The following is a 27,877-nucleotide window of genomic DNA, read 5'->3' as shown; positions in this document are numbered from 1 at the left end:
AGATCAGGCAGTGACAGCTGGGAAGTAAGTGGCCACATGACGTCAGAGTGCACACGTGTAAAATGTGCAAGTTTGCATTTTTACCACAAGATGGAGACTGTACACAAACTAAAACTCTGTAACCCTAAACTTGAGTCATGTTCAGAGACCACATGCATCCAGAACAAAAACCAAAAAACAGTTTTTGAAAAGATATTTTTATATTTTCTTTTTCTAAACAGGGCTCAGTAAAAATCGCTAACAAATCTGAAATGTATGACTGAAATTGGAGTGCACTGACAGCGCATCAAGTTTGAGTCTGTGTCTGTTATTTACATTATTTTACCCCACTCCCCACCAAATTAACCTATAGGTGCAAGCATTGCAGAGAGATACGAAATCTGTCACCCATAGAAGGCACAAATTTGTATAACACACAATTATATGAAAAGTTTTGATAGCTTGATAAAAAAAAAAAATCATAGTCTCTCAGATAAATACCATGTTTAGGCTGTAACTGTTACAAAATGTTACTTTTAGTCCTTCTCTGTATTAGATAGAATAAATATCATGATTCAGTTTTGGGGTAGAAAAATAGAAATACTGACAGAAAAATAGAAATCTGGGATAGAAGATAAGCTGAGTGATTATCCACTGATTTAAATATAGATCACATTGTTTATAGACAAACACTTAATTTACAAATTGCACCCTTACAAATAAAGATTTGTGCATTGAAAATAAAAGAAAACATTACATTTTACTTCAAGAAAAACAGAAAAACAAGGACACATTCTTTGTTTACACGGCTGTGTGTCTGTAAATTCAGAGTAGCTAAAATGTAAACTGGAACTATTGTGTATTAAGCAATTTCCCAACCATGAAAAACACCTCCTAATAATCAATGTGTGAATGTATGAAATCAATGCTCATGTATCATCAATTTAGCTTCATACATATGACAGCTTTTTTACTGCAGTTTAATCTCAATAAAGTTTAAATAAAATTTAAACTCAACATTATTCAGAGCTTTCTTAGTGAAATGTAACTGTTTGTGAGCGCTGTATAAAGAGACGGGTAAAGTGATGATCAGTGAAAAGATGAATTTTGGTCTGTGATCTGAACTCTGGGACCCCCAGTGAATCCATGGAATCATAAATCTGGAAATAAGAGAGAGAAATCCAAGGACCTTCAGTGTGAAATATTGACTGATTAAAGGTTGAAGTTAAATAAACACTAACGTTGTTCTTCACTCCACTGAAATCTGCTTCAGATCAGGCATTGGCATGTGGCCTTGACATTAAGTCTGTATCAATCAAGCATATCTGTTTTTTATAAGTGTTTTGCCACTTTGGAGTGTATCTCGCCCTCTTCTCTGGAAGGCAGTGTGTGTGTGTGTGTTTGTGTTTGTGTGTGTGTGTGTGTCGGTCTGTCTACATGAGTCCGCAGCATGGCTCCTTATTGTTCTGCTGTTCCTCCTCTGGTGCTCTGAGTTTCAGCAGAGGAGGATCTCCACTGGCTTGGGTGAAGTACACCTGGCTCGGGGAGACCTCCTCCACTGGAATGGGGGCCATTTGAAGCTCTGTCAGAACCTGCGGGGTTGTCGCCTCATCTGTGCTAGAAGGACGCTCCTCTGCGGTGGGGGGCAGGGGTGGTGCAGGTGCGGGGTACTTGTTGAGCTTGGCAGCTGCCCGCTGGCGCTTCAGGTCAGCCAGGGTGTGGTGGGATTTCTCCCGAGTCATATTGTCTCCCTCGCCGTCTGCAGACCCCTGCATAGCTCCAGGTGCGGGGCTGAGCTGGTAGGAGGCGCTGCGGTCCATGAGACCCTTACCAACCCACAGCTCTCCTGGTACAGAAGAGGCCAGAGAAACAGATGTCCCTCCATTACCAAGACTGGACACTATTGTCCTGTCTGCAGCCTCCAGTTCTTCCAAACGTGACGTGGCATCACTTCCTGCAACCTGAGGACCAAAAGGTACCATGATCATCTTCAGCTCTTTGAAAATGTTTAAATCAGAGGCACATTTTCCTTAAAAACATCCGTAGCTCTGTTCTCCCTCACCATTGTGGCATGCTGGTGCAGCTCATTATCCGTTTGTCTGTCCTCATCGTCGTCCTGTGGTTCTGGCTGCCGCCCACGCTCCTGCCACACCATGGCCTCTTTGTGATGCTCCCGCCGGTACAGACTGGAGCGCTCATTCACACTGACACGACGCACTACCTTACTGTAAAGACAAACAAGAGAGAAAGCTGAGTAAAGCACTAAACTGCTCCAGCGTTGTATTGTTGTGTAATTTTCACCCTCTGGGTCCTTTGAGCTCTCTGTCCTGCACTAACATCCACTCTCACCCTCTGCTGCCTGCACTTGAGGCTCGTCGTTGCAGTGTGCCCTTCTGCCGGTCCTGGCTCTTCATGATGGCATCGTGTTTGTGCTTTAGGTCCAGCAGTTTGGCTCTGACCTCCTCATCCACACACACATCTAAAAAGGTCAAAAACAGTTGTTGAATTCCAGATTCCCGGAGGAACTGTGAGGTTTTTGTTCTAACTGTTGATGCAGGACATTGGAATTACATCATCATCATCATTAAAACATTAAATTCACTCTTTTCTTGATCAACTGTACAAATTCAACATGGCTTCCTTGTCTTACCCAGAGGCGTCTCCTCCAGGACAGACTTAGTGTTCAGGCTGGCTCCATGTGCCACCAACAGTTCGACCATTTGGATCTATGAACCAAATACAAACAATGCTAGTGATGATTTGATAGAGAAAGGTGGAATGATCTCGTGTTCAGTATGGATGCAGCACATACTTGACCCCAGCAGGCGGCAGCGTGCAGTGGCGTCCAGCCATCGGAGTCCTTCACCTCAACCTGAGCCCTGTGCTCAAGCAACAGCTCCGCCACTGACACGTAGCCGTTAGCTGATGCTATGTGAAGCTGTAGAATATAAGAAATAAAGAATGTTGTTTAAAAGAATTTTGAGGTGTTAAATACATCATATAAAACTGTAAATTTACTCTGGTATTACAAATGTAGCTGTTTTGTTACGGCTCTCTCTTACTAGTGTTGCTCCATTATCATCCTGAGCGCTTAAGTTTGCTCCGCTCTGAACCAGAGCCTGAATATCGGTCAGCATGGTCGCCTCTTTAGCTCCTCGACATTCATCAATACGGTCCTGAGTTATACCTAAACACAGACACACAAACAAAACACAGGGTAAGATGCCAGTTGGCACACAAACACTAACAGCCTGACGGTCAGAGTCATTTGTTTATTTTTGGCTTGGTCTGTTTACTTCTGTTCAACACCTGATTTAGAACATGACGACACATAAAGACATGTGTACAGTTTATATAGAAACAGGATCCTTCACAACAGTATCTTCAAGAAGGATTTGATTCTTTTTGATCACATTGTTATCCCTTCATTATAATCAGAAATTTCTTCAGCATCACTAAACATTTTCAGTGTGGTATGAGAAGGGCATTACAAAGTTTAAACATTTGTATAGTTTTGTCAATCAGTCATCTCGCTATGGCCTTCCTTTAACTCATCTCTTTCGCTAATTTTAGACTCACAATTTTGTTACAAAGTGTATACCTAACTTCCCCTCTCTACCCCCAGAACAGCAAAAAAGTGAAACCATGCGTTCACCTGCTCCACTTCACAGAGGAATCATCTGAAAGTTGTATGACATTATTTTAGCTTTTAGCAATCACTCAAATGCTAAACTTTGCCATACATGGGAAGAGGAACTGGGAATACAAATACCGGAGGAGTTCTGGGAACAGGCCATAGAGAGGACATGATTTGCCACCTCTTGTGCTTGTCTTGGAGTTATTCAATTTAAGATTTTATACAGGGTGCATTTCTGTAAGTCCAGACAATTTAAACTATACTAGAAGACAAATGGGATAAATGTTATGGCTCTCCTTGTCACCTTAGCCACATGTTTTTCTGTTTGTGATCTGAAACGCTTAACTCTACATTAAAGGACATTTAAGTTTTCACATTCGTACTAGTGAGAAGTTCTTTATTGTTGCGTTGGAAGTCTGCTAAATATCCTTATATCTCCCAGTGGCTCAAAGACATCATGTTTTTTTTTAAACTTAAAAAACTTCAATATACATTGAGAGGATGCACTATGAATTTTTCCACAAATGCAAACCCAGTATTTCTTACTTTACTTATTTAAAGGTCAAACCTGATTGAGTGTGTACCTGTTGCTTATGTACTTCTTGTATTGCACAAATAACCAGTTATGTGTGTTGGTCATGATGACCTAAGTGGAGGTAGGGGGTTGTTTATTGTTTACCACTGAGTACTCTGTAATTTTAATTTAATCTTAGTATTTTCTCCAACATTTTTAACAGAGTTTTTCTTTTTTATTTTAGGCGTAAAAAAATGAAAGGTAATTCATATACATGTGAATGGAGATGTTGTATTGTATTCTCTTTTTAATATAAATATTTTGGGGAAAAAGAAATCTCTTTAAAAAAATTGAAACAATTGGAGAAAACATTTAAGCACAGACAACTAGGACCTCATAGATTTTACCAGTGATATAAAAACATTCCTGTAATAAGAGTTTTGACGTTTTCATCCTCAAAAAGACTGTGGGAGCAAAAACTCTGAAGCTTTCTTTCTCAATTCTTCCTAAAACTTATGGATCAACTGATTGCTCAATGTTCAGCAGGCAAAGGTTGTAATTTTCATCCCCCAGGATTTAGAGAGGATAAGTGGGTGGATATTTTGCCCTGAATAGCTTTGTTGAAACTAAATCCTGTTAATACCTCCATCTTTTTCGTAACATACTGGAAACAAATCTTGAAAGACAAAAATGTCACTTGAATTTGTTTAAAAATAAAAACAAACTTAATTTATTGACCGCTCTGAACTTGAGTACATACTTAGTTTTTGAATTTATAGTTTAGGATTGATGCCTTCTTTAAATAACAGGCACAAACTGACTCAGTTTACTGACCCTGTTCAGCCATAACCATCTCCAGCAGCTCCAGGGTGGCTTCATCCTCACAGAGGTCATAGGGCATGTTGCCATCCGCATTTACAGCAAGCAGTTCAGCCCCACTAGATGCACACATAGAAACACACACAAAACAAACACAAGAATGTATGTGCACCTATGCAAAGACAATTTGATCACAGTGACACATGCAGTGACACACCCTGAAAAACACAGCCACTTTAGAATATTCATGTACTTGCAAATGTTTCTAAAGTAAAGCTGCTGCCATATTTGCATCAAACTTGTAAAGCTCATCGTCTTACCAACTGTGTGTTTTTTGGTCTAGAAATTATATCGACTTTGCCTGGATTCGACACAAGCCCCCCCCCCAAAAAAGATTCATAACTGAAGCTGGGGGAGTACAACTCAAGGGTAAACTCACGCCTGAATCAGGAGCTGCACTAGCCCAGTGTGTCCACAGGTGGCAGCAGCGTGCAACGGAGTCCACAGCTCACTGTCACAGGCATTCACATTGGCACCAGCATCCAGCAGGCACTGCACTACATCCACAAAGTCATCAATGCAGCACTGAGAAGGAAGAGCAGATGTTAATATTTATAAAGAATATAAACAGAAGATACAAAACACGTCTTTACAAATAAAGAACACACACTGTAGGCATCGTAATTTATTGCAGCCAATACACAGGCCTATGTAAGAGACACCATTTGCATGCAAAGCCCAGCCCTCTGCTGTGTAAACACAAAGTTTTCCAAGGGGAAGAGCAGAGTCAACTGATTTTATAAAGAGTTCTCTGTGCACACAAATCCCTCTCACATGAATTTATAGTCACACGTGTTAGAGGTAACTTGTGGAAGGGAAATGAGAAAAAGCAAAGATTTGTGTGTTTCTGTCTGACTTACTTTGAGAGAAATGTGACTAACAGCAAATTTTCTCACCTCAAACTACAGACAAGGAGAACGAATCATCAAGCTAACTTACTTTAGATAGACTAAAGTCCAGACAAAATAAAGACAGACCATACAAAGTGAGCTGCGGTATGTAAAAACACTCAACAGCTGCACAAAAAGACACCAAGCTAAGGGAGTGACAAAGCTTTTGTGGAGTTGAGCTTGGCTGAGAACTTGTATGTGAGTAACCAGTAAACACTTGTGTTCAAGAATTGTGCCTAAAGTGGTCCAATAGGACTTAATAGGTGTGTGTGTGTACCTGATGCAGGGCTGTGAGTCCATCCTCATTGACCAGATCTGGGCTCACACCACCGTTGAGCAGCTCCCTCACTAGAAGATGAACAAAAACACACACAGAAAAGCATTACAACTCTCCCAAGTCCTTTGGCCATAAACACAATCACAATTGGCTCATACTGTATCTGCCTCTAATAGATGAAAGAAAATCATTGTGTGTGAGCAGGCTAACATTAAACAAAAATAACCATTGCTAAAATTAGCCTTCATCATACGGCTGACATTAACAGAAGTGATAACAAACAGCTGTCAGTGTGTGATATACTATACATGAGTTATCCATAAATTACTTCCTTATCATTGTGGGATGTATATGACATTGAGTTGGTGGAAAAAAAGAGTTTATGTACTAAGACGTTGACACATGAAGCAGTCAAAGCTGTGATCTTGTGGCTTTTTATGTCCCCAGCTGAGCGGTGAGTAAGTGTGTGAGTGTGTGAGGGTTTTAAATAGCATATTTTTAAAAATGTAACAGGGCTGAGCATTATGGGATCATACATAGAATATAGAAACAAAATGTGCTGTTCAATAATATAAAAAAAGAACATCTCAGGTATGTTTCTTGTGTTGACTTATTTCTAATTTATTAATTGTTCCATTACAGATAAATGTACTTACTGTTTTTCTCATTCCATCCATGCTTGCTTGCTTTGCATACAATTACATTTTGAGGTAAATATTTGAGAGCTGAAAAACTTTTCTTTGATGTGGCCCACCCTGCAATGAATTCTGGGTAAGTCTCACTGGCAGAAAGTGGGTAATTTGGCATTTTTCACAGCTGGTGATTGTACAGTGATCCAACACAAGGGAAGTTTTGAAGCAACTATATTTGAACAGAAATTTCATGACCAACTGAAACACTGAGGAATCACTCAAAATTAGATTTAAGAGTTCTTTAAATGTGTCTAAAACAAAAGTTTGCAGAGTCTATACATTATGCCAGATTGGTTTGCGAAGTGTTTCTGACATTATCAGAGAGAGCACCACAAGCATTTTTACAGCTTACAGTTTTTTTTCATTTTGGACAGTATCAGTGTTGGGAAGCACTGCCCTAATCAGCACTAAGCATTTAAACACCATGAGTGAGCACAAAATTGGGACTGAGCTTCAGTATTGGCTTTGAGAGTAGAGTAAAGCTGTCTTCATGATGATGATGTAGCATGTCAATGCTAACTGGTGCAAGGCCTGATGTTTTCCTACAAGGTGACGTGCTGGTTCTCAGGTGTGAGCTAAGAAGTGACGACATGGACCTGTCCTTCCAAATGTCTTTATGGGGAACGTAAGAAATATCCCCAATAAGATGGACAAGCTAGCAGTGCTAACCCAGCAACAGAGGGAATACCAGAGGGCAGAGTAGCATCATGCTATTCACAGACATGGCTAACACAGCTAAAATCAGACACCAACGCCACATTGGAAGAGCTTCACCTGCTGTGAGCAGACAGGATACAGGCGGCAGAGACTGAACAGACTGCTGAAGAAGCTCAGTCCTGGACCCTGTGGAGGTGGAGGCTGGCTGAACTGGAGAATGATGGACACACTGTCATCATCTATAGTCTTATGGACCTTTTTGCACTTTCTATACACTTTCTTGCTTTTGTTTTCTTGATTGCTGCTGTGACTCCTCCTGAATTTCCCCTCAGGATAAATAAAGTATTTTCTATTCTATTCTATGATATTTAATTTTGATCAGTGAGTGGTGAACGCTGGGTGAAATCCCAAGAATACACTTTGCATCAACACTTGTGCTCGTGTGGCTTTAAAAATCCATATTCTATGGCTACTTGCTGTGAGAGTTGGTGTCTGTGTGTGTTTCTACTAACCCTCCTCCAGGTCACAGCGTGCAGCAGCATCCAGCAGGGTGATAGTGTGTGGGAAAGTAACTCTGGAGGTCCGCGCCTTCTTCCTTTTGTCTGCTTTAGCCCTTGACCCTCGGGCCGCATCTTTCTCCATCTGTGCCCACGCCTTCAGCTGCTGAGCGCGACGCTTCTGGGCGTGCTTCAGGCGCTCTGTGGCGCTCAGACGCCCAATGGTGGCCATCTCAGCCAGCAGCTCACCGTGTTCTGCTGCCATGCCGCCAACACTCTGAACTGTCACTGCAGCTTTGTATTTATGTTCCTCTTTCTCTTTAGGGTACTGAATACAGTTTAAGTGTCCAGATTTCTCATATGCCTCCTCTGTGGCCCTTGAGAAGGCCCTGCTGTTAGGCCAAACAAGCCTATGTTAAGGCCCGTGAGAGCAGAAATGATGCTGCAGTTTATCTGTAAAAATATCCTCTCTTTTAAAAAAGCAAAACGCAAAACTGTCCGAGTACGATGAGACAAAATGGATTATGTTGTAGAGTAAGATGGCAGGTACTGACATGATTTTAGACAGAAGCAGCATATAAAATAGCTGTAATGTCTCTTTTCCATCTTCCGGATGATAAATTTTATGGTTCCTGTGAAAAAAGGAGAGAAAAATATATCCAAATGTTTATCATCAGAGCTGTGGGTTGTAGCCAACTACCAGTCCTCCCGTCCATATCAACAACTCAGGGAGGAGTGGAGAAGTTCAAACTTCTCTCCAGGTGAGATGTTTCATCCTGATTTCTAATCCTAAGCGTTGCTGAGTGTGTCCAAAGTCCAAAAGAGGAATAAGTCTTGGTAAATTCATAGTGAGAGGATTGATGAGAGAACAACAAAGAAATGGAGCGTTTAAAAAACTTGCAAAAGGGCCTTCACAGGAACACAAGCCTATTTGATTTTCTCACAGATGTGGAGTTCAAACATCTCTTGGTGTTCAGTGGAAACTTCTCAGAAACAAAGCTTTTGTTGTTGTTGGTGCACTTTCAGCATGTCTTCAGAGGAGCAGAGCTGTGTTCAAAGGTCCCGTTCCTTCATGACGTCCTCCTCAGTCTGCCGCTGTGGACAGGAAGAGAAAACGTGAGTGCTGTGTAACAGTATAATGTACACACACTGCTCTCCTAATCCTGTTATCTTTAACCCCTGAGCTCCTTGCCCCTACGCCCTCCTCTCCCACTCCTCTCCTGAAGGAAACCTGAGCCTGTGGGACGCTTTTCATTAATGATTGACACACCCTGCAGCCGAACACACACTTTTCTCTTCTATCACCCACACGAGGGAAGGCAGAGTTGTGTAAAAGTGGTTTAATAGCAGCTTTATGACACGTTCAGTGCGAGCAGTAGCCCTGCTAACCTCAGTGAGCCTTCTTAATACGTTTGGTGAGCTTCCCAGGTGAGTTACGTCGCTCACACACTTGCATCGCTCTTTCCAGGCAACTCATTTATTATTTAGGGCCAGGCCTGTGAGCGCTGAGAGGAAGGTCAACGAGAGGCACTCAGTGAGATAGAGAGAGTGACTGACAAGACAGAGGTCCTGGGCCACAGAGCCAAGGCAGCGTGCACCAGGCGACAGCGCGGGGTGGGAGGCGTTGGACTAAAGCGGTTCATAAATCAGCTGACTAAGAAAACAGAGGTGGGGCGAGTAATAATAACAAAGCTGTAGTTATCTTGTTCCTCTTTGATATTTATCCCGGACAGGTTCCAAGCAGCTTCAGATATGTTACCACCAAGAGGGAGTTTTCAGGGTAGATCTATTATAGACTCAAAACTGGTCTCCAATCTGGTATGATTCAATCTATGGATGTGAATTTAAAATGAAACAAATAGTGTTAAATTGGATCAGTAATAACTTCATAGCTTTTGATTACAGTTAACAGATGTGTGAGTAATGAAGTATAATTGGTCTGACCATTTTAGAGATAAATCTTTGTCTTGAAAGTCAGAGAGAATTGGTCATTGAAAGTATATTTTTGGGGTACGTTAGAGATGATAACTGTCAAGTTATTATTATTTTTTTTTATCTAAAAGGGAACTGAATAATAAATTGTAAATAATACATTGTAAGAAAAGGGATGGGATTCAATAAGGGGGTGGATCTTCCTTCTCTTTCCAAAAACTAAAACAAGTCATCAAGAGTTCGACACTTCAGTATCGCATTATGTTTTCATTCTCTTAATGTAATTTCATCAAGGCTTTTTATATCTTTATTATTCAGAGATGATATGACATGGGGTGAAAGTACGCAGAGACCATTTTGCTTCTTTTCACATGTTTTTTTTCCATTTTTATCCAATCAAGTGTAGTCCAATCTAATCCATCAAAGTCAAATTCATGAATCTAATCCAAGAGAGCAAAGAGGCTGAAGGTAAAATCTGGTTTAATCTGTATATTTGATGTACTGGTGTCAGACAGGTACTCATTATCTGCACCCGTCTCTACCATACACTGTAAAAAAATGGACGTCCGCTTGCTCGGCTTGAAGTGAGGTCTCCACAAAAAACTGCTCCCCCCGGTGGCTAGCTGCAGTATAGGTTAAAAAATCTGGCTTTCCTGCCATTCCAGTTGGGCTATGGTCAAACTTTTAAAAATTAATACTCATCGTAGAAATGTTTCTCACGTCCGATTGTTGTGGTGATTTCAAGATATCATTTGGCTGTCTTATATTCAAGTCCTCTTTCTTCTGAAAAGTTTTGTTTTCATTAGTTATACAAGGTTAAAAACAAGGTTTTACATAATGTTTAACGATGATTGACAGCTGCCGTTCTTGTGTCAGGAGGTAGAGTCAAGAAGTGATTAGACTCTCAAAAGAAAAGAAAATACATATTATTTTTGTTACCCAGCTTCACTTAGATTCTTCCAGAATCCCTCATCGTCTCTACTGCGCAGACTCTGGCAGCAAACTGCTACAATGGCTGCGCCTGTGACGGGGGAATTTTGGCTTCAAAACCGTGCAATGATAAATGGCGGAGCCACGCTGTCCACTCTATATACAGTCTATGGTCTCTACCTGTCCATCTGTACCCATCTCTCATGTTCATAATTTACACAATATCTGCCAATACAATCTACTACCTGAATTTCAGTAGATCAAGAGCAATATCTGTTCACCTCATTTAGTGCAATATTCTGTTTAATAGCCTACCTTCACTTAGTGCAATAACTGTTCATAATAGTTCATCTTCCCTGTCTATCTACTTATGTTAATAGTTATCTGGTTTCATACTGATACTTAATGGCTTATTTATTGTACACCAAATACTTATTTTATTTTATTTTATTACATGCCCCTATTCATCTTATTACCAACAATGGCTATACCAAATTTCCCCCTGGGATTAATAAAGTTTTCCTGATTCCTGAGTGGTCAAGCCTATGTATACAATAAGTCAGAAGACAATAAAAACAGAGTGTTTTCTGACTCTTGCTTCTTTGCTGACTGTGTGGGTACGGCCTTCCAGCTGTGGCAGAAACTGGTCCTGCCTGAGGTTTCTGCCCATTAAGAGGAAGTTCGTCCTTGGAACTGACGTCAAATGATGCAAAAAGCTCGCTCATCATGGTGGGTCTCAATATTTGTGATACAAAAAAATGGATTGATTGGGTGTCTGATTGTTTGTCCAATTTGCATGTTAATAAAACAAATGTATGACAGGATAAATTAGTGTTTAATGTAGCCCTAGTCTAGTCACTACAGTTTGAGATGCCGCGAGATCAACTGGAACAGAGACAGTATATAGATCCCTCTATGTCCCTCCTGTAGGCCCTTCTACTTTAAAAACCCATAACCTCTCTCTCCTTGGACTTCTGTCTCCTTTGCTATTTTTAGCATACCTGACCTCTTACCCTTTGTCACAAGCGACAATGTAAGGATTTCCTCAGATTGAGGTAATAACTTAACGCTACCCCACAGGCTGGTAGGCCATGTCGAGGATTATTAGTCAACAATTCACATGTGAATGTGGACCAGAATTGCAACATAACTGACAAATGTAAGCCTCATGAAAAACAATTTCCTCCAACAGGAAAAAACATGCCTTCCAGGGTCCATGCTCATGTTAAAGGTCAACAGGAAAACAAACTGAAGCAAGAATATAGGCCTGGCAATCAGGAAGTCCTACCTGATTTTGGTGGGTGTGAGTGTAAAAATTGGAGCATTTTTTTGAGGTATTTTAAGTGGCTTTAAAGGAGAGAGGATTAGGTGAATGGGTGAAATCCCTGCAGGAACTTAACTGCTGCATTAGAGGGATAATGCCAGATGCAATCTGAAAGATCAGTGGAATAAAGATCTCAAACGTCTTAAACATTGGTATTGTGCGGCTTGCAAATTACCCCTCATTTCTCAAAGGATACTTTCTTATCAGGCTTTATTTGATCCTTGTTTCATTGCTGCTTATATCAGGCTTTTATGTGAAACAAAGAGAGGAGTTTGATTTGATCTGATATTAAAGAAATGGCATTTTGAAGTAGACATAAAAAAACACATTTAGTTCAAGTCGGCTTTTAGTGCAAGCGTTAACAAAGGGAAGAATTCCGCAAACAAAACACCTGCAGTGATCATTTCAAAGATGGGCTGAAGTCCTATTCAGCAGTCGCTTTATAAATCAGCTAGCAGTGTTGAATACTCTCTCAACTTTCATTGGAGGGATTTCAGAGGTTGGAATTTTAAGCGTGCTCAGTTTAATCACCTTCTACTGAAGCAGCGTGAGTGATCTGGATTTGTAGTTTTTTCATATGTTGACATGCAATATCAGACATCGTTTGACATTTACACTATGATTCCAAAACACATCCATGCTAATTTTGACTAATGAAAATACGCCCAGTGAGCTTTATTTACATTAGCTTCTGGGCTAAGCTTACCAATGTGTTTCTACTACCTCCAACTTCTTTCAGTGTGGGGCCAATTACAGCTTATGAGATCATAACAATAAAACCGGTTTACAGCATGGCTCTATCCTCCAGGGAACACACTACCTGTGCTAACCTGACAATGGGACTGAGCCCTCTTACACTGTGCACATACAAAAGCTTCAAGTACATGGACAAGACATGTTACACAGACATTCAATGATCCACAGTAGAAACAAAACAAGCTTAGTGTAGATTAATTTGGCAAAAAAAAAAGATTAAATTTTCAAAATGCCTTTATCTAACTTTCACGACACACAGTTGATCATCTTTGCAGAATGCGTCTCTATAAAAATCATCTGACGGGTCACTCCTGAGGTCAGCAGCGATGGTAATTAGGCTTACACATTACATAACCTGAGATTTAAAGGGATAAAAAGGCTGTGCGCTTGGATTACACAAGTGAAGTCACGCTTACAAGGATCCACTCATTGTCCCACTCATAATACATGAACATGCACACACACGCATGTGCAGCCATGTACACTGACCACAACACACACACACACACACACACACACACACACACACACACACACACACACACACACACACACACACACACACACACACACACACACACACACACAGTCAGGGCAAAGGTCGGTGTTTTTCTGATTAGCTGTCTCAGCAAAGTGAGACTGACAACTCAAATCTGAGTCTAAGCCAATCAGTGCGGGGTATCCAGAGAATAGCGGCTCAGACAGTACGATGTTTACGCTTCAGTCTGGACTGTGCCCGGGCAGCCGACGCATCACGCCCCACCAACAAATGGATCTGTGATCAATAACTGGGATTAAAGCGGCTCTTTTAACACACATGTTTTTTGTTGACATGCCTGAAACAGAGGTCCAGATTTATTTGGAACTGAAGTCATGAACAGAAAAGGTTAAATGATAACGGGATGACTTTCTATTCTTATTTTGTGCATTAATAAGTCCATACATGTCAGAAATCCAAGAAGATATAAAGAGAATGCATGTGATGAAACATTATTTGTCTTTTTGGTTTTCTCTCTTGATAACTTTTCAGCCCAGCGTGTCTGCAGGTTTCCTCTTTTCATGTCCTGTAGCTGTGCCATGATTTGGACTTTACGAAACAGTCAAAGGGTGAGGCAGAAAAAGAATAAGAGGTCAAAGGTCTTCTCAGCATGAGTTGGCTGTCTTGTGTGTGACGGTCTAGCAGCTCAGTTGGTCTCAGCGTGCAGTCGGACTCTAATCAGCCTACTACAGCGCGCTCACACTCACACTCACCGCTGAGGACTAAAGCAGCACAACAAATCACACTTTCATCATCATCATCACAGCGTTAGCATTTGCAATCCATACATCCAAAGACTTTAAAATTCTTGCAATGTTTTGAAAAGTTATTCTGATTGATTTTAAAAACATATGCTAAGACTAGGCCTGTCACGATAATCAATAAATCGATTAACCGAACGATAAATAAAAACATCCTCAGTAAGTTTGCCAGCCTCGATAAACTGACACGTGCATGCATGTTTGTTTTCCTCCTCTCTTTCCACCAAAGAGGCTGAATGAGAAGATGGCTCACTACATCTATCTTTCCTAACATCGGGGTGCATAGGTTCTATAGCGGATTTAGCAGATTTATAGCGGAGTGAGCATCTGTCAAAAATGCGATCTTTGGGGTGAAGATGGGGCTGCTCGCGCGTACACACGGAGAGAGCTGAAGCGAGCGTCCTAAGGGGTGAGGAGGAAACACACGCTAATAAGAGTGATGGCACGAAAGATACAGTTCTTAAGCCGTCTGCCACAGTCCCAGTGTGGGAATATTTTGTTTTTTATCAGAATGAACAAAGTGTGAGCTCATGAACACCAACAAGCTGATGTGTCGCATTTGTTTGAAAATAGTGGCGACGAAGAAGAAGAAGGGGAGGTGCAGCGGAGCCTTGTTCTTTGACAATCCGCTCTTACTGAGGCTTTTGGTCGGCAAAGTAAATAGAAATAAAAGCGCCAAATGGTGGGCGCTCAAAGACAGCTACATTGCCAAAGAAATGCAGCCCCTCAATACGGTTGAAAGCCAAAAATGTTAAAAATGTTTGACAGACAGTACGGATTGACTGGGAAAAACTACGTGTTACAATCAATTCAGTAACTGTATAAACTCCCTTTTATTTAGGCTAGAGTTTTATTGTTTTTTTTTTTTTTGAGTTTTGTTTTTTTCTTTAGAGACAGGGTCTATGTTTTATTGTTTTTGATTAGTATTAATTATTTTCATTGACATGTATTTTTTTCTAAAAGAGAGTCCATTTCATTTTCATTGTATTTTTTTTCTCTTTCTTGTTTGTTAAATTTATTATATTTTTTGTTTAATTTATTTCATTTAAAAGATCCTGACCTTTTAATTACAGTTAAATACTCTTAAGAAATTAAAGTTTCTTGCTTTTGATATGGTGTACTCACTTTATTATCCCATTTATCATAATTACATCAATAAAAAATGGACAATGGAATAGAAAAAAAATGGAAAAAAACAAAATAATATTGACAATAATAATAATATTGTTTATCGGCAACAATATTTTGGAAAATTATCATCTAGCAAAATTTGTTATTGTGACAGGCCTAGCTAAGACAAAAATCCTTCCCTTTCGGCCTCATTTGTGTTCTCCCTACGTACAAAGTTACATAGGTAAGTTTTCAATGGAGCTATCGTCACAGGCCTTGTTCATGCTTGATGCAGGAATAGTAGTTAAGCAATACATTACCGCTCAGAGTCAAAACTCACCCACCAAAAAAGAAGAAAAGTCAACAAATGTGGCTTTAAAAACAAATTTCAAACTGTTCTTGAGTCTTTTCTTTGACATTTGTAGCTTTTTAATTTGTATTTTTTTTTAAACATCTTTTGTCAAAGACAGGGAAAAAATGTGAACTGTGTACTAAGGTTCCATTTCCAGGCCTTTTTGCCCAGCCTAATCAATGCTTTCAGTGACATCTGATGCAGTCAGAAGGAGCTAGCTATCTGTACCCTTTATTTGGGAACTGAGAGGGACATGATTCAAAGTATGAAAAGTGGAAAAACGATGGATGTTCTGCAGTGACTAAACTGAATGTCATTTAAACAGAAAAAAGACTGTGTCTATAAGTAAACAGTGTCACCTGATTTGCTGAGAGTGGCAAACATTAGCAGAGCTAGTAGCAGCAGCAGGCTCTGTTTATGCATTACTCCCGGCCAATTAACCAGACAACATAATAAAGCTTTATCTCCATTTTCTGAATCATCTGTCTGTCAATAATAGAGATAACAGTCCTAATCAGAGTTATGGCTCTTGTCTATGTGAGATGGCTGCATGTTAGTTCCCCCAATACTTACATTTCAGTCTAATTTGATAAAATATAAGAACTGGTTTAACACCAAAATAAACATCACACTAGGGATGGGAATCGAAAACCAATTCCAGTTGAGAATCGTTAACAGTTCCATCAAAGAATCGATATCATTAGTCTTTTTGCTAATCAATTCCCTTGTCAATTCCATTCAAATGACACAGTTCAGAAGCGTCAGAATTGTGGCGTCATTTTAATGACAGCTACTGCACAACCTAAAGTGAGTGGAAACACCAGCAACTTGCAGAGGTAGTTCTCTATACTGGGATGTTGGTTTGGCATTGTTGCCACTGAAAATCAGACCATTTGCCCACATGCAAAATCTGCTGGAATGCATAAGAGAGTCGTTAAAGATGGATTAGCAGGATCTCTAACAGCATTGGTATTAGAGCTGAAACGATTCCTCGAATGATTCGAGGTACTCGATCACAAAAATTACTCGAGTAATTTTCTCCACCTTGAGGAATCGTTTAATTTTTAAAAAGATCAAAGAGTGGTATTTCAAATAGAGCTGAGGCCATATTAAGAGAGTTTTCAGACCCCTCAAGCTACCTCTTATACAAAATAGCAACTAGCAACAAATCTAGCTTCTTTTCTGGCGTTTGGAGACTAATGGGTCATTCTACGAAACGGGTGCCATTTGGGTCCGCAACATTTGATGAGATGTACAAGGCACAAAAAATGTGTCAAAGTGTGTTTACAAATTTTGGAGCTACCAAAGCAAGTGCTCTTATTGACATGCTGTATCAGAAAATTATATTTCTTAAAGACAAAAAAAATCATTTGATAATTAGCTGCTCTTTAACTAAACAAAAACGTATTTTATCCGATTACTCGATTAATCGATGGGATTTTCAGTAGAATACTTGAATACCAAAATATTCGATAGCTGCAACCCTAATTGGTATTGATAAAATCTTATCAATTCCCACCCCTACATCACACACATCCTTAGGATGGGAAAAAGCCTTTTTCATGCTTTAAGTCCTAAAAAAGCAACAACTCTGATGTCATCATCTTTTCGTAATAATCTAAGTACACAAATAATACTGGTGTAAAAGCGTGTGGTGGCTTATATACACATACACACATGCACACACACAGTTATGTTTTGCACTGCGTCCCCTATAACCCACTCCCCCTTCTGTAACATCTTTGTCAGTATTTCTGAGGACAAAAGTGAAGAAAAGGCTTTGCAAGTCCACTTTAGGAGACACTTCTCCATAAGAGGAGAGATGATAAAAAACAATGAAACTCCTGAACATTGCCTGATGCTTGCTTCAAGACCTTCATTAGATAAGCTTTCATTTTTTTCTACAAATACTTCTGATAACAGCCCAGTCGTAGACCTTCATCTGAGAAAGGTATTACAATAATCTAAGTAACCCAGAAATGTCAGCATGAGGGGCTACTGACACTTTGAATACGCTACCTCAGGTCTTTGCATAACTTTCTCTGATTGTGCACAGCTTCTAAGAAAGTATCTTACATCTTGGCACATTTCATTTATTAGTAAGGAAGTAAGATTTTTAACCTTTAGATTTTAAAGCTGAGCCACCCAACATCTTTTCAACTTACAAAAGCATCACAAACAGAACACAATGAGCAATATCTAAACCAAGAAGCTACTACATTTTAGATCAAGTAAATCAGCAGCAAAGGAATAAAACACAGCGTCATATCCATGAATTTCTCCTTAGCCTCACCTGACTGTGTTAGTCCCTCATGTTCCTCACTGCAGCAGGCTACCAGCGTGTGTGTTGTCCACCTCTCCCAGTGTTAGCTGGTTATTCTGAGTCTTATAAGCTCAGGCACAAATGGGGAATTTGTTGGTGGCACTAAACCTTGTGATTCTCTGAGTCAGTCAGTCAGACAGACGGGAACAGACGAAGTGAGCATGTCAGTGCGGCACAAACAGCCTGTGAGCAAGGTTATAATAGTTTTGGATTTGTCATTATAGTTTAGTTTCAGTTGGTTTTGACATTTTGTTCTTCATTACAGTTTAGTTTTAATTAGTTTTAGAGCGGGCATTCTAGTTTTTATTTAGTTTTGATTTTTGCAACAAGGTTTAGTTTTAGTTTAGTTTCAGTTTAGTTTTAGTTTTTCATACCTTATTAACCAGGTGCAGGATTCAAAAAGGTCAGAGTAAATATTTTGTCATACTGTTTATTTACAAGTCCAACATAGTGCTCACTGCTCAGTCAATGCTGATACTGAACTGCTGGCTGCTGCCTTAAACGCATGAAAACAATATAAACTTAGTGTAAAAAATATAACATAAATTATATTAAAAAATGTTAATTCCAAGACAATTAAAGTCAGACTCACATGAAATTAAACAATTAATTTTTTTTATTAAAATAGAGGGCTTTTAATATTTTAATGATAACAACACAGACACTAAGTAAAATCATTATATAAAATTTGGAATAAAAATGCATCACCTCTTGAATCAAAACTTCATTTTTTTGTGATTTTTTTGTAGTTTTTTTTTCATTTTTGATTTTAAAAAAAAAATTTTTTTGACATTTTTGCAAATTATGAAAAAGAATTCCAAATTTTTTTTAAGATTTTGAAATTTTTATTTAATATAAATACCTCTTTTTTTTTTGCAATTTTAGAAAGTTTTTATAATCTTTGGAAATCAAGCAAAATTTTGAAATTGCATTATTTAGGTTTTTTTTTTTTTTTTTTTTTTTGCAAATTTATGACACTTCATCAATTTCTTTGAAATTTTGCACATTTTATTAGTTCATTTCTTATTTTGCAACTTTTTAAAATCTTTTTTTCAATTTCCAAATTTTGCTAAATTTATAAAATCTATGACACTACAAATTCCTTTTATTTCTTAAATTTGCAAATTTATTAAAAAATAAATAAAATAATAAATGAATTAAAATAAAAAACTAAGAAATCATATGTACAAATTCATAAACACTACAACTTCTCGTTTAGACATTTACTCACCTGATTATACACTTTTTTTGTCTTAATTTGAAGATAAAGTAGATTTTGCGGCTCCCAAATGACTTTCATCCAGGTTAGCTGAGGCAAAATGGCTCTTTTGAAAGTAAAAGTTGCAGACCCCTGCTCTAATTCATTGCTCCACTACATTTGGTCACAGCACAGCGCACAGCCTGTCAGTGCAGTAAACAAGCCTGTCCCAGTATGTCGCTTTGATGGTGCTGTACGGCACTGACAACTGCTGAAAACTGTCGTAAAATTGGTTGGGAAAATGCATCGGATTAATTTGAATCCTAAAGGCTATTAATATTGTCAAAAACTATAACTAAGGACATTTTGTCTTTAATTTCAGTTAGTTTCAGTTAGTTTTGTGAACACAAGACAGTTTTAGTTTACTTATCGTTTTTGTTTTCTTTTCTAGTTTTTATTAGTTTGAGTTAACTGCAATGTATTTTAAATTTTAGTTTTTCTTTTTAGTTTGGTTTTAGTTAACTATTATAACCTTGCCTGTGAGGAACATGATTTCACATTCTGTGTGAAGAAAACGTCCCTGCATCAACCTGACATTTGGAGACGTCTGACTTTTTCCACCTAATGACCTCACAGGAAGGGCTGTCCACATGCAGGGGAACACAAACTTTCATTCAACAGCTGAAATGAATAGAGCTCTATGAATAAATGCACACAAACTGTGGCTCACACGTTCACTGAGGTGGGTGGTACCTGTGTGTGCGAGCTTGTGACTAAACTGACAACAATACATCGGTTCAAACTCCTGCTCAGCCTTAAATCGAGCTCTGCCAGAGAAAATAAAAGACAAAGTAGCATTTTGTGCTTCATTCATGACATGATTCTGCTGCTGTGTGCTGCTCATTGAATCAAACAATGCTGAGTCAATGCAGGTTGATGGTTCAGGAATGATCCTGCTTGCTATCTGAGTCTGTGCCAACTGGCCTAAACTGCCTGTGTAATACTGAGACACGCTGTTTATTTCTGTTCCTGTGCAACTTGAATTTATTCCACAAAGGGAATGACAGACATTAGAAGATGAAACCTTGAGGAAGAAAGAACAAAGACCTCTGCAAAAGAAAGCAGGAGGGGATCTAGTTGAGAAAAGGCGGTCACATTAAGTCCTGTCATGTGTAATGGTTTGAGCTGCTGCGTATAATCACTCAGCAATTTCAGTAATGCCCAGAGCAGAGTAGGCTAAGAGGAATAAACAGAGTAGCGTGTGTACGAAGAGGGCAGATTTGGAAACAGTTTGCAAACAGAATTGGAGATTTCAGCGACAAACAGACTGGGTGCTGCTGTTTTTTTTTCTGGATGACAGGATATGAAATGAGAGGGCAAGAGGATGTGGAGGAAAGAATGTGAAGGAGATAGAGGAGAATATGAGGAGGAGGAGGAAGGATGGGGAGGGGACAGCATACGTCAACCTTTCTGACTGCTCTGATGCAGGAAGCAGGGTCGCATTTGGCAGAGAAATAAAGAATCTTTAAGCCACGCTGATGGTTTAGGTTATAAATATGACGTCCAATTGTACATTTAAAAGCAGCGAGGGAAGAACGAGACAGAGAAAAACATGGGGGAGTTTCTAAAAGCAGGAATGCAGAACCTTTCGAAATACAGTTTGACCTTTAATGAAATATTGAGTTCTTCATTGGATTTGCCTTATCACAACTTTATAACATGATGGCAACAATATTTTAGTGATGAGTAATTCAAGATCCACATTTGTTTACGGTTTCTCGCCCACAGCTCCTTATAAAGCATGTTTGGTTGGGATAATCTCTGGTTTTGTGAAACGTGCACTTCCTGTATCTAAACTCAGTCAATCTGCCTCCACACAAGACCATGAGGGTGACGGTCTAAAAGTATGAGTCAAATATAGAGATCTAATCTCACCTTTTTTTATGGTTTCCTGCTTCATCTTTGACTATGTTTGCTCCGTCACATTACATATCTACCAGATAATCTGAGTCTGTATTAGGAAACCTGCAAATATTTGAGCATACACTCAGGAAATGCCTTAAACAGGGTATATGCTAAAATCCTGAGGTTGATTTCAATACCTTTTTAAGACTTTTTCAAAAACATTTGAAAAAGTTTTAAGACTTTATCGCAGCTTTCAGTTGTTGTTGGCATCGACTTTTTAACAGTTGAAGTTTACATTTTTACAGAAATGATGTAAGCTGAGGAGGAATAAAGCTTGAAAGAACAAATGAAACTAAAGGCAGGTTTATCGACACTCCCACAACAAGAAACAGCAGTTATTCAAGGCCAACTTGCTGAAGAAAATGAGAAATTATTTAATCATTTTTAAAATTTAGGACATGTGCCGGAGATAGTGTGATTTGCTTTGATGTTGTATTTAATTTCTCTTTATGAAATTAGAAATGATGTTAATCTATAGCTGGTGCTCACAATCCTTATTGTTGTATTTTAATGTAACTAGAGTCTTTATGTATTTTTTTTATTTCATTCTTTTTTATTTTTGAATTTTTCTACTGACTCCATCGATTTCTGCTGTTAACACAACATTTTTTCCAGTTTGGAATCAATAAAGTAGCTCTATTCTTTTCTATTCTATTCTATTTTAGAACTTAATCGGCTGAATGTTTAACGTCCCAATCAGGGGACAGTTGCAAGGAGGAAAATAAATATTCATGGATATTTTTTGGGTCAAAGCATGAATACCTATGAAACTTAATACCTCATAAAACCACAATTAAGACTTTTTAATACTTTTTAAGGCCCTTAATTTTCTCAAAATTGATTTATCAACTTTTAATACTTTTTAAGACCCCGCGGACACCCTGTTAAAGTAGTACTTTGACCACATATGGCAACACTGAGCAGAAGTTTAAAGTTTGTGGTGTTATTAAAAGTAATCAAAGTGTAGACAAACATTAAGACTAACAAAACCAGGGAAACATGCTGGCAGTTACTTAAAACCACAGAAGATAATGGCTGCACATATTTGCCTGTTTTCATTATGGAGTAAGCAGTTAATAAATTTCTTCTGTAAAGCAAATATGGAAAAGCAGAACTTTGAATCGCTGGGTTCAAAGCTGGATCTGGAGAGATTGAAATCATTGTAAGATAAATCATAAATCAGTTGACAAATTGCTTCAGATTAGTCCCCTGTCATTTGACTATTTGAATAAACAAATACGCTGCTTGTGTCAGCTTTACACGATATACCAAAGGTTAGTAGAGCGCCATGATCTGCAATCTGTCAATCTGTGATAGTAAAAGTCGTATTATGCATGTCCCTGCTCATATTATTCTGTCTAACCACCTTAAAATGTATAGTTCACCAACATAACTGGTATTTAGTGAAAAATGCAGCTGTATGTACCTGGACCATAAGCTTCAGTTTGATGTAAAAGAGTTATATAACTGAGTAGACCTAAAGAATCCTTTATATCACTGATAGTAATAGTATTGTCCTTGGTTGACTGTCTCAGCTGACCTCTTCAATGTAATCCAATCGTTCAAATCACATGGCGAAATCGATCGATAACCACTCTGTAACTACCACTTTGAAATTTTGGTCACAGTAAATAAGCTTAGAAACGGTAGTTACAACGGATACTTTACTTTTCTGTTGTCCAACACAGCGCAGGATTAACTATGAGCAGCAGATTAGCTAACAGACGTAGCGGTCCGCAGACAGGCTCAACAGGTGGCTAGTCTGACAGGTAACACAGTAGCTCATTTAAGCTACCTGGCTCCATTCACCGGGTTAAAGATAGAGTTAATACCGGCTTGTTTATCCCATGAGGGCGATTCTTACTCGTTAAAACCAATTTTAAGACCACGAAAGAAGCTTTCAATTCTACTCTCATTGATATTTTGTCATGCTAACATTACCTTAGCCTCAGGTTAGCTTACCTCTCCGCTACACGGCAGCCAGCCCGAGCTCAGTGAATTAAATGGTCGGTGCTGAACGACAACTTAGTTGAACTCACAGGGAGTTAAGCGAAGCAGAGTGTGCGCTTTGCATAAGAGGTGATAGAAAATTTGAGAAAGTATCTCACCTGTTGAGGTGTCGGTCATCGGTGGCTCTCATGCAGCTCTGTGGCAGTGAAACTGAATCAGCTGCTGTCCCCCGCTCCTGCTGCTCCGGCCAGCCCTCTGGGGAAATGCTTCACCATAACAACCGGAGCTGCGCCCTCTCCTTCCACGGGACAAGGGCCGACAGAGGGCGCCAAAGTCCGCATACTTCAACTAACTTGAGTGACCCAAATCCTCTCATTTTTAGGTAAGAAAACCTAATTTCTGTCTAAAACCAGAATTTAAAGGTCACTCGCGTTAGGACATTAATTTTAATCCAGGGTAAGAATTTGTAAAAGTAGAACATTTTTAATAAAGAAGAAAATGTAAAATACATGGAAAAATCGAAAGTTGGTAAGACATAATCTGATGCAAAACACGTGTAAAGACATGGGAAAAAATGGAAAAACGCTAATTCATAATTATGATTTAATGTATCATTATTAATAATTAGTATGTCATAATCGTAACTTTGTATTACATTATTGTAGCTCAGTATCTCAAAATAATGACTAAGTAGCTTATAATTATGAAACTGTAGCTATCTCATTTTGTCTTTAAAAAATTATATCTACGATTACCAACCATATTTTTTATTTGTTTATTATCTTTTACTTTTTATGACAAAAATGAAACATGAAAGAACACAGAACTAAAAAATGTAAAATCATTACAACCATTTGATTCAAACTTAAACCATTTAGACTTTTTATTAGCAGACTTTATGTATGTTCTGTATTAAAGTTTTCAAAAATTTTCTAAAAAAGGAAGGCAAAAATTAAGTATGAAGTTGTTACCAAAGGAAATAGTTCTAGACATGTGAAAGAAAGATGGTTCTTTCTTGTAGCCTTAGTCCAGACTATTGCTGGTATGTTTTCAACAAGTTAAGTGACAGTGTTTGCAGAAGGAGGGAAAATAACTGTGAGTTGACTTTGTTGTTGGGTCAATTCTGGCATGAAGTAGACTTCACAAAAGCTCCAAACTTTCTTTGAATTGTGTGGTCAATGTGGGGCCACTTTCTGTATATAGCGTTAAATAGTTACACATAGAATCCTTTAAAGAAGATGCAGAGAATTATTTTAAGATGAAAAGATAGATCTTGCTACGTTAAAGAAGGTAACACATCATCAGAAATGTATGCATATGCATGTCTTGCATGGCACTGACCTAAGTCCTAGTATTTAGAGTAAGTGCACAGGAGGAGGCGAAAACGACACAGATGTTACAATGTAGAAGTACTGTGTCACAAAGAAAGCACCCTATAGCTTTAAATTTAAAGGGTGTGTTAGTGTGCTGTGGTGTGTGTTTGTACAGTCATGTTTGTGCAGCAGAGGTACTCTCATCTCAGATACTTGTAAAGTGGTTGGATAACTACAAAACATCAATGTCTTTGAACAGTAAAATGACAGGGCATGTTTTCTTTCTGTGGTGTTGTCACAACAAGCCTAAACACTTAAAAAATCCCCACAATCAAACATCACTGAGATGACAAAACAGTTAGACCAGGGGTCTGCGAACACAGAGGGGCATAACATTCTATATTTAGTTAAGATCTAGTGAATCATTGTCAAATCCATAATTGTACATGGGATGTCTTAGTTTTTAAATAAAAAAGATTGCCAAAAAAAAAAGAAATTTCAAAAATGAACATGTTTCTTAAGTTTTGAAATTAGAAATGCAAATCGAAATGATTTGAAATCCAAAAAAAAGCTAAATCTGAAGAAAAAAAATCAAGCTTTCTAAACTTTGAAATATAATTCCATAAAAATGAAATTTCAAGAACTTTCAAGTTGTTTATTTTTTTTAAATCAAGCAATTTCTCAAAATTAAAAATATTCAAATTTTGTATTTTTTCTTAATTTTTCCAAGTTTATCAAAAGTCAAATTCTTTAGATTTTTTAAGATAATTTCTTAAAAAATGATTTTTTTTTAAATTTGAGCAAAAACTTGCTGAAATAATCTGAAATAAAAAAAGGAAAATTTTAAATAATAAAGGGCAAAAATATCAAAAAATAAAAAAAACATGAAGAATACTTTCATTTGATAATAAATGTTAACAATATTGCTCAACTTGTCGTTTTTGGTTGTTCGCTAATGTCTTGTCATACTTCAAGCATGTATATTAAGTGTGTATGTTGACAATTAAATCAATCCAGCCCTTGGGTTAAAATCTGTATTTGCCATCCAGATTCCTCTTTTTTTAGATTGAGTTATCCTACAAGGGGTGTAGAAATCAATGTTAGCTACAGGTGCATGGAAAGTTGATGCGCTGTTGATGTTGCAAGGGGCCAAGTAGATCACAGGCAGGCTTTTTTGCAAGATGTGTTGCATATTTTTTTCAACAAAATGTTATCACGTCTTTGTTTAGTGTCAGTAAAATCATCAATACCCTCTGTAAGAAAATAAAAAATCCTTTCCTTCAATAATACTTTTTTAAAGCTACAAGGAACCATCGCAAAGGAGTCACATGAGGCTTCAGAACCGCAGGTTACAGACTTAGACTGTGCTGTTAGACTGGTGGGGGTTTGTGCAAAATAAGTTCAAGCAAGCATCAGAATCAGTGGATGGAAACAGAGATACTGGTGAGCCTGTGATCTGCTGACATCTGCAGGGCAACTGGTGACACGGCACAGGAGTGACCCAAAAAGAAAACAGCTCTTTGGCAAAAGAATCTAAAGTCATATGATGCAATGTAGCATCTGCACAGTAGTTAAAATAAAGACGCATTTGATTCAATTTCAACCTGGGGCTAATTATAAAATGGATGTGCAGAATAAAGAAAAAAAACTACAGAAAATAAAAATGAGACATATAAGCGATAAGAACTACATAAGCACGATTTTTACAAGTTAAAACCCTTTAAACAACCTAAATCAAGCAGATGAGACTAACTTGTATCCACACTTTTGGTTTGGAACACCCAGGTTTGTGGATTTCCATCTTTTGATGCACCTTTTCTTCACTAAAATAAAGACAATGTAAGAGCAGTCTTCTTTTTAAATAGTCTACATCTGTGAACTAAACTCTGGCCTATGCTCCACTAGTGGGCCTTGGAGGTATTGCATGAGGGTTAAATAAGGTCTCTTACAAGTAATAGTAAGAACAAAAGAAAATGCAAGACCTTAAAATTTTCAAGCTAAGTTTCATGTAATTGAGATCATTTATGAACTCCTCACTGACACAAATCTCTGAGCTGTGTTATCAGTGAAAGTCAAACTATCTACTCCCTCTTCCTTTCTCCAGAGCCAAACTTTGTCCCTGCTTCCGTCTCAGGATGCATCTATGGGCAGCTTAGAGGGGATTTGTCCAGACACAATCACCCTATGTGAACAGCCTTGTCCTGGATGCTATCCTATTCATATGGCTCTCCATTCTTCTCATGCGGGGGATCACTAATCCAGGCAAAAACCTATTAACCGGCTCTCCAGTAGACAGGAAGCGATAGATTGATGGTATTTAAATCAGCCTGAGCACTTCTCTTGGAGACGACCACACAGTCTATGATAACAATTACATAAAACTGTGTCTGAACATTAACACTGTGATGATTTAGGGCTTTGCCTGAACATGTTTCTTTTATTATCCACATGTCTAAATAAATCAAACTTTTTTTTAAAAAGGACCATGTCCAGAAATTGGCACCCTAAACCAGTGTTTTTGGTCATGTTGTGCTGTTCAGAAGTATGGTCAGAGAAACTTTTTGAAATAGGAAAAGTATTTAATAAATTTATTTTAGTTGGCTGCCATGTCTTTGATATTGGGCCTCCCTGGTCAGATGTTAGTTAATGAAGCAAATAATCGATTATATAGAACTCTTACTCTGCTGCAAGGAAAATATAAATTGTTATAATGGATCTGATGGACTTGATCTCTCTGCTTTTACTGTAAAAGGATTTTTTAGAAGTCTGGAATGTGACCTGTTTTAAACATAAGCGATATCGGCCTGTATCTGTGTGCAACCAGACCCACCTGAGCTAATAGTTTGTTTTGGTTTTATCCTGATTTGTTGGTTATTGTGCTTACTTATTGACTATTGCGACATTTCCAATGTATGCAAAATTTTATTTACTGTATGAAAGATGAAAATTCAGTAAACAATGGAAAAATGGCCATGTCACCTACTTTGCATCTACCCTGTGTTTTTTCTGTACCACTAGAGGGAGACAAAGAAATTTGACTTTGTAACAGGACTAAGTAACCAGAGAAGAAAAAATTAGCAACCTGTGGCAGGTGAAAGTGGATTGCAGTTTTGGGGATCCCTGGCAAAGATTTTAAAAACATTATTTTGTTGTCAGTGGGAAAAAAAGCTCCAAAAACACATGGTGAGTTTCACAACAGAGATCATATAACTGTTAAACGGCTTCTGAGTAAGACTATTTTTAATCAAAAAGTTCTCCCCTCACTTGGCTCAGTAACTTATAGTTGGATGAGATCTTACACGTGGATCCCACTCTCCAGAAATTTTCATTTGAAAATCACAAAGCGCAGGTGAAGCTGTGAGTTGAAACTACACTGCAATCAAGATTACAATGTTGTTTCAAA

At 38.3% G+C, this 27,877-nt stretch overlaps 1 protein-coding gene across 2 annotated transcripts; it reads right to left on the bottom strand.

Moving 5' to 3' along the window:
* Positions 1 to 128: 128 nt before the first annotated feature.
* On the bottom strand, positions 129 to 23,455 carry ppp1r16a (protein phosphatase 1, regulatory subunit 16A). 2 transcript variants are annotated; one of them, XM_074692913.1, is made up of 11 exons: positions 23,320 to 23,455; positions 8,038 to 9,117; positions 6,177 to 6,247; positions 5,389 to 5,534; positions 4,965 to 5,068; positions 3,042 to 3,166; positions 2,792 to 2,917; positions 2,630 to 2,705; positions 2,329 to 2,458; positions 2,042 to 2,204; positions 129 to 1,940 (listed from the first exon to the last, which is right to left on the bottom strand). In XM_074692913.1, exons 2-11 carry the CDS (start codon positions 8,285 to 8,287, stop codon positions 1,413 to 1,415), a joined length of 1,719 nt encoding a protein of 572 aa, XP_074549014.1. In that variant the 5' UTR covers positions 8,288 to 9,117; positions 23,320 to 23,455; the 3' UTR covers positions 129 to 1,412. The 2 variants fall into 2 exon arrangements, with proteins under 2 accessions (XP_074549014.1, XP_074549015.1); XM_074692914.1 differs by lacking the exon at positions 23,320 to 23,455 and adding an exon at positions 23,174 to 23,222.
* Positions 23,456 to 27,877: the final 4,422 nt, after the last annotated feature.

This window comes from Halichoeres trimaculatus, unplaced genomic scaffold, assembly GCF_033239565.1.
Source record: "Halichoeres trimaculatus isolate MK-OKI-2021-1 unplaced genomic scaffold, fHalTri1.1 fHalTri1_scaffold_18, whole genome shotgun sequence".
Taxonomy (NCBI): Eukaryota; Metazoa; Chordata; class Actinopteri; order Labriformes; family Labridae; genus Halichoeres; species Halichoeres trimaculatus.
The sequence above is the reverse complement of the archived record's forward strand: the minus strand, read 5'-3'. Positions and strand labels throughout refer to the sequence as shown.